The 6,709-nt window shown below is 47.3% G+C and overlaps 1 protein-coding gene across 1 annotated transcript; it reads left to right on the forward strand.

Moving 5' to 3' along the window:
- The first annotated feature begins 3,717 nt into the window (after nucleotides 1-3,717).
- Nucleotides 3,718-4,134, forward strand: LOC121867085 (protein ZBED8-like). The gene has a single exon (XM_042366841.1). The coding sequence runs from the start codon at nucleotides 3,718-3,720 to the stop codon at nucleotides 4,132-4,134; it is 417 nt and encodes a 138-aa protein (XP_042222775.1).
- Nucleotides 4,135-6,709: the final 2,575 nt, after the last annotated feature.

Consider the following 6,709-nt stretch of genomic DNA (forward strand, 5'->3'; position numbering starts at 1 on the left):
CAGAGATGGATGACCAGGCCGGCCCAGCTCCCACAACATCGCGCAGCCCTTCACCTCAACATTCAGCGTTATCTCCAGAGATAATTGCCTTAATGAAGTTTATGAGAGATGAGAGACGCGAGGATGAAGCTCACAGACGTTTGGCGGATGAGCACAGAAGGCAAGCAGAGGCAGAACGAGACCACCAACGGAGAATGGAAGACAGTGCACGGTTTGAAGCCTTGATATCTCGCCTCACTGTTAACCAAGCCCCTGGCTCTAACACTGCCTCGGTACTGAATGGTTCAGATACCTCATCCATGCTTCCTTCACGCCCCCCAGCCCCACCTAAAGCAGCAGCTCAAACGCCGCCCATCTTGGAGCCTGATGTAAATTTCCAGACTTTTCGCGAATGGCGGCGGCGGTGGGCTGATTATGCTACAATGGTGGATCTCCAGAGTTTGTCACAGCCTAAACAACTCATCCAGCTGCGTATGTGCCTGTCCTTGGAAGTTCAGCGTGTCTTAGAACATACGTTGCAGGTACCCCCAACCTCTTCGCTGTCTGTAGAGGAGGTACTGGACGTTCTACAACGGCACATCAAAGGACAGCAGAATGAAGCTCTGCGCAGGAGGGAATTGTTTAGCTGCAGACAGATGGAGGGTGAGTCTTTTGACGCTTTTTATGTACGTCTTAAGAGAGCCTCGGAAGAGGTAGATATATGTTTAGGCCACCACCAGCAGTGCGAGGAGACCCAGTTGAAGCAGGTGATCCTGATGGGTGTTAAGGACGAGGAACTTGTCCAACGCCTCACCTCCCTCGACTCTTCCTCTTCTCTTCAGGATGTGTTGACGATATGTCGCTCCTATGAGGCTGCCAGGTGTGCCACCTCTGCCATCCGAGCTCCCCCTACAGCTGTACGCGCTGTGTCCCGGTACAAGAAGGACAAGAAGTCTGCTCCTACGCCTTCGCCCACCACGTCCACGCCCGGTTCATTTTGTAACAACTGTGGTAAGCAGCACGGAACACAGGTGTGTCCAGCTGCTCAGTCTACCTGCAACAGTTGTGACCGTATGGGCCACTGGTCGCTCACAGTGCGGTGCCCAGCTAAGTACGTACAGTGCAATGTGTGCGGTCGTCTGGGCCACTATGACAAGTGTTGCCCTACCCACGAACCCAAGGGACAGCGTCGGCGGAAGCTTCGGCGCCCTTCTACCAGTGAGGGCCGCCCACAGTCGCCAAATCAGAGGCACGACGACCCTGGACAAAGCCCGACCCATTTTAGGAGGGTGTACTCCTCGCATCCCAGGACCAAAGTCCCCCAGTACATCAGCGTCATCGTGACCTACGGCGGTGTGTCATCCCGTCTTCAGATGTTGCCCGACACCGGCGCTGATGCTACAGTCATCGGTCCCCAGCATTTGCGATGCTTGGGGCTCTCTCCAAGCGATCTAGGACCGCCTCCCGAGGACCTCTGCGTCATGGCAGATGGTTCACAGATGGCCCCAGCCCTGGGTTCACTCTATGCACATGTCACCTTTGGCAACAGGTCGTGTCAGGCCTGGATTGACGTGCATAATGGTGTCCCGACTCCCTTGCTGTCCTACAGACATTGTCAAGAGTTGGCCATCATCTCCCAGGACTTCCCAACACCGATTCTCGAGGTAAATTACGCCAACAGGGTGCACGAAGGGAGCAGCAACTACCCTGCTGCCGCCCTACCCCTACCTCTGGCCAGTGACACCTCTCCTTCGGTAGTTGTCCCTGCTGCATCACGTCCCCACGCCTTGGCTCGCCTTCACGACAGTCACCGTGGAGCTGAGGCCACCAAACGACGTGCACGACAGACTGTGTTCCGGCCTGGCATCGACCCCGACATCTCCAATGCTGTCCAGGTGTGTAAGCCCCGCCACGTATTACAACCCAGCCAGCAGCAGGTACCCTTCATGAGTGACGACAACCCCACCCGCCCCTTTGAGTCTGTGTCGGCCGACTTTTTCTGTGTGTCAGGAAAGTCCTTCCTGGTTATCGTCGACCGTCTCTCTGGTTGGCCGGTTGTCATCAAGGGCGGTAATGACACGACGTCTGCCGCCACCATCAGCAAGTTCCGCCACTACTTCCGTGACGTGGGCGTTCCTGTACGCCTGCGAACCGACGGAGGGCCTCAGTTCACAAGCCGGGACTTTGCTGTGTTCCTTGACCGATGGGGAGTCCGGCATGTGTTGTCATCGCCCCATTACCCGCAGTCCAACGGCCACGCTGAGGCTGCTGTCAAATCCCTGAAGCACCTCATCCTTAAGGTGGCCCCTTCTGGGAACATTGACTGCGAGGCCTTCGACCGGGGTCTTCTTGAACTCCGCAACACACCTAACTACACCGGACGCTCCCCTGCCCAGGTTTTGTATGGACGCCCCCTTCGTTCTTGTGTCCCTGCTCACCCTCAATCCTTCTCCAAGGAGTGGCAGGCCAAGACAGAGGATTGTGATCGCCGAGCCGCCGAACGTGTTCAGGACGTCGTCGCCCGCTACAACGACCACGCCAGTTCTCTCCCCAGGTTGAGTGTCGGCACCCAAGTCCGTGTTCAGGACCCGACCTCCCTACGTTGGGACAAAGTAGGCGTAGTCATGGGTCTCGGCAGGTCACGGGACTACCAGGTGCGGTTACCCAGTGGTCGTGTGTGGTGGAGGAACCGCCGTTTTCTCCGCCCCGTAACAATGCCTTCTGCTGGCCCCGCCACCAGTGTTGAGTCCCACACCCTTCCCAGTGATGAAGTCCCTCGACGCTCAGAACGGACCCAGAAGAAGAGGTCCGCTCAAGACTTTGCTATGAGCGTATAGGGGGGAGGGAGGTGTATGTATATTATGTATGCTGGATTATGTATTATGTATGTATATTATGTATGTGCTCCATTTATATTTATTCAGCCTAGCTAGCAGCGTGTGGCAATGTTATTACCATATCCCACACGCTTAATTAATGTGCCTGGCGACGTATGGAAGCTGCTAATGTATCACTTGCCATACGTCGTCTATGGTAGTTGACCAGGACCTTAGCTAGGGAGCAGTGCTATCCACCTCTGTGTACATACTCTTATCCAGTAAACCGAACCTACAAAACTATACAGGTGTTTGTGTTCTCTCCTGTATATAGAACTTATTACCCAGAACATCTAACAGTTACTGCTTTCCATATAATTTACATAACATTTTTTTGAGATAGCTGGAACTTTACCAAAACTTGGATTTGCCCCAACACAAAAGCCTTGTCTTGAAGCATCCTACAAGGTTGCTTATCACATTGCCAAGCAAAAGAAGCCACATACGATTGGAGAGACCTTGGTAAAGCCATGTGCCCTGGAAATGGTCGAGCTGGTTTGTGGCTTGGAGCAGAGAAAGAAAATTGCAGCAGTGCCTTTGTCAAATGACGTCATCCACTCTAGAATTGTTGACATTTCTTCTAATATTATGAAGCAAGTAATGGAAGAATTGACAGCTACGCCATTTCCGTTCAGCATGTAACAGGATGAAACTACTGACGTCTCTCAGTGCAGCCAGCTCCTGGTTTTCGTCCGTTATATGCATGCTGATGCCATCAAAGAAGAATTCCTATTTTGTGAGCCCCTTTTGGAAACTACAAAGGCCATCGACATCTTAGAAATGGTGAATAGTTTCTTTGCCAAGCAAAACTTCGACTGGGAAGAAAAATCTTTCTACTCTGTGCACAGACGGAGCACCTGCGATGCTTGGCAACACATCTGGTTTTGCTGCTTTGGTGAAGAAAGAAGCTCCTCAGGTCATCGTGACCCATTGTTTTCTACATCGGCATGCATTGGCGTCAAAGACTCTGCCAGCAATTCTGAAAGAAGTCTTGTCTACTGGCGTGAAAGTCGTCAACTTCATCAGAGCCAGGGCTGTGGACCATCGCGTTTTCAAGAGGTTTTGTCAAGAAATGGGAGCAGAATATGAAGTTCTTCTCTACCACACAGAAGTTCGCTGGCTTTCCAGAGGACAAATCTTGAAGCTCTTGATTGAACTTCGAGCAGAAGTTTCACTTTTTTTGAGAGAAAAAGAAAACCCACTCTCAGAACAGTTTGACAGTGAGGAGTTCATTCATGGCTTGGCCTACTTGGCGGATAAATTTTGGCCATATGAATGAGGTGAATCTTGCGATTCAAGGCCCTGGAGTCACCATTATGGATGCTGCTGAAAGACTGCAAGCTTTTCTGGTCAAGCTGCCACTGTGGAAGAGGAGGTTGGAGGCAGACAACTATGCAAACTTTCCAAAGTTAGAGGAAGTGCTTCTGCAGGATGGAACCGAGAGTGACAAGGCCCTGTCAATTTCTCTGCAGGCAGAATTCTGCAAACATCTGGATACTCTGCAGAACTCTTTCAAAGGATACTTCTGCTCAGGTGACCTTAAAGTTGAAACATGGATTCGTAATCCTTTCCTTGCCGACATAGACTGTATCAGTGATGAAGACCTTGCCAAAGATGACCTCATTGACTCGAAGAGCCTTGGAGAATTCTGGTGTGCGTTGACACAAGCCTACCCTCGTTTGGTAAAACGAGCTATGGGTGCTCTGATTCCGTTTGCTACTACATACCTATGCGAGTCAGGGTTTTCAGCACTTGTTTCTATCAAAACGAAAAGTCGAAATCGATTGGATGTCAAAGATGAGATGCGTGTTACCTTGTCAAAGACCACTCTACAGTTTCATCTTCTTATTCAAGCCAAACAACAACAACCTTCTCATTGAAATGAACTTTTGAGCAGAATTAAAGTTTTGTTTTGTTTAATTTGCACAAGATGATTGTATTTCATTTTTGTATGGAGTGGCCATTAATTTTTGCATAAAAAAGTGTGAAACATAATTGTTAAGATTGTTTACTTTATTCATACTTTGTGTGTGTCATACACTGTATGAGGCAATGAATTTTCAATAAAATAAAGTATATTCATTGCATGCAAAGTTGTGTTTATGTGCTTATGTGCATTTTTCTAGGGAGGGGGTCCATAGCTTTCACCAGATTCTCAAAGGGGTCCGTGACTCAAAAAAGGTTAAGAACCACTGCATTAGAGGAAGCGGGAAAGAATCGGGGACAGTTACTCTATTGACTTTACGGTAATCTGTACATAGTCTGCTACGTCCATCAAGTTTAGGGGTTAACAAGCAAGGTGAAGCCCAAGATGAGACAGTGTTTTCGGCCAGATTATGTTCTAATAAAAAATCTACCTCTTTTTTTTCATTATTTCTCTTTTTATAGGATTAAGGCGATAAGCAGATTGTTTTATGGGTTGAACATCTGGGGAAATGAGGGTGATGTCATGCTGGAGAAAACTGCAAAACCCGGGGAGGCCATCAGTGACTCTGGGGTATGAGAGTAACAAATGTTTTAAGTCGTCCATGTGTGTTTGTGGTAACGTGTCAAAGTGAGAGTCAAGATAACCGAGGATGTCGCTGTTTTTAGGGTTTCCATTAAGGAGACGAAGAATTGGGCTCTTCATCCAAGTCAAATACTTTAGAAAAAGGAGTGATTGTCTCTGACTCTTGGACCAAGCTAGTATTACACATGGCACTAGGAATTACATTTTGTTCCTCTGTGGAGTCTTCCTCTGGCTTCTTGTCAACATAAGCTTTCATGAGATTGATATGGACCAGTTGTGAATTTTTCTTCCGGTTAGGAGTATTGACGACATAATTTAGAGAATTGAGTCTCTGGAAAACAATATAGGGATCTATGTATTTACTCTTTAGTGGATTACCAAGAATGGGCAGAAATAGTAGGACTTTATAACCAAGATAGAATGAACGTTCTTTGGATTTACTATGCTGTATTTTTGTCATTTTATCTTGGGATCTTATTAAATCCTTTTTAGTAATTTTCTCACTTGAAACAATTTGGTTCTTAGATTGTTAATGTACTGTGCTACAGAAGGAGAGGGTGGGGAAGGATTGTTCAACCATTGATCTTTTAACACTTTTAAAGGGCCTCTCATTTGACGGCCGTAGAGTAATTCAAACGGGGAGTATCCGAGAGACTCTTGGGACACTCGTAGAGAGGTTGGACCAGATGGCGAGTAACGTTGGTGCCTTGATCAGATTGAATTTCTTTGTGTATCCCAACAGATGTAAACAGATTTAGTAAACACTAAGTGATATTTTTTATGTAATGTTTCTCAAGGGATAAGCTTCATGATACCCAGTAGAGGTACACAATATAGTGAGTAAATATTGATTGCCCTTTTTGGTTTTAGGCATGAGGCCAAAACAGTCTATGACTATTTTTTTCAAGAGGTGCTGTCACTACAGATTGGTTTAAGAGGGGCTGGTGGAATTTTTCATTAGGTTTACCGACCATTTGACAAACATGGCATAATTTAACAAAATCAGTAACATCTCTTTTAAGTCCATGCCAGTAAAAGTATGAGAGTAACTTCTTATATTTTAAGGATTCCTAGATGTCCGGATAATCAATCATGAGCCAGTTCGATCAGGGTTTGACAAACAGATTGGGTATAACAACTTGATGGACCTCAGCCCATGAATCCAATTGTTTTGATTCTGGAGACCTGTACGCCCGCATCAAGATACCTTCATGAACATAGAAACAAGGGGTTTTATTTATAGCTTTGTCCTCCTGAGCAATGTGTCTGAATTTAGCTAGGGAAGGATCTGTAGTTTGGGCTTCTATTAAATTATCTTTAGAGATGGCTTTAGAGTAAAGTTTTT

The sequence above is a fragment of the Homarus americanus genome, unplaced genomic scaffold (assembly GCF_018991925.1).
Source record: "Homarus americanus isolate GMGI-L3 unplaced genomic scaffold, GMGI_Hamer_2.0 scaffold6317, whole genome shotgun sequence".
NCBI classification, from domain to species: Eukaryota; Metazoa; Arthropoda; class Malacostraca; order Decapoda; family Nephropidae; genus Homarus; species Homarus americanus.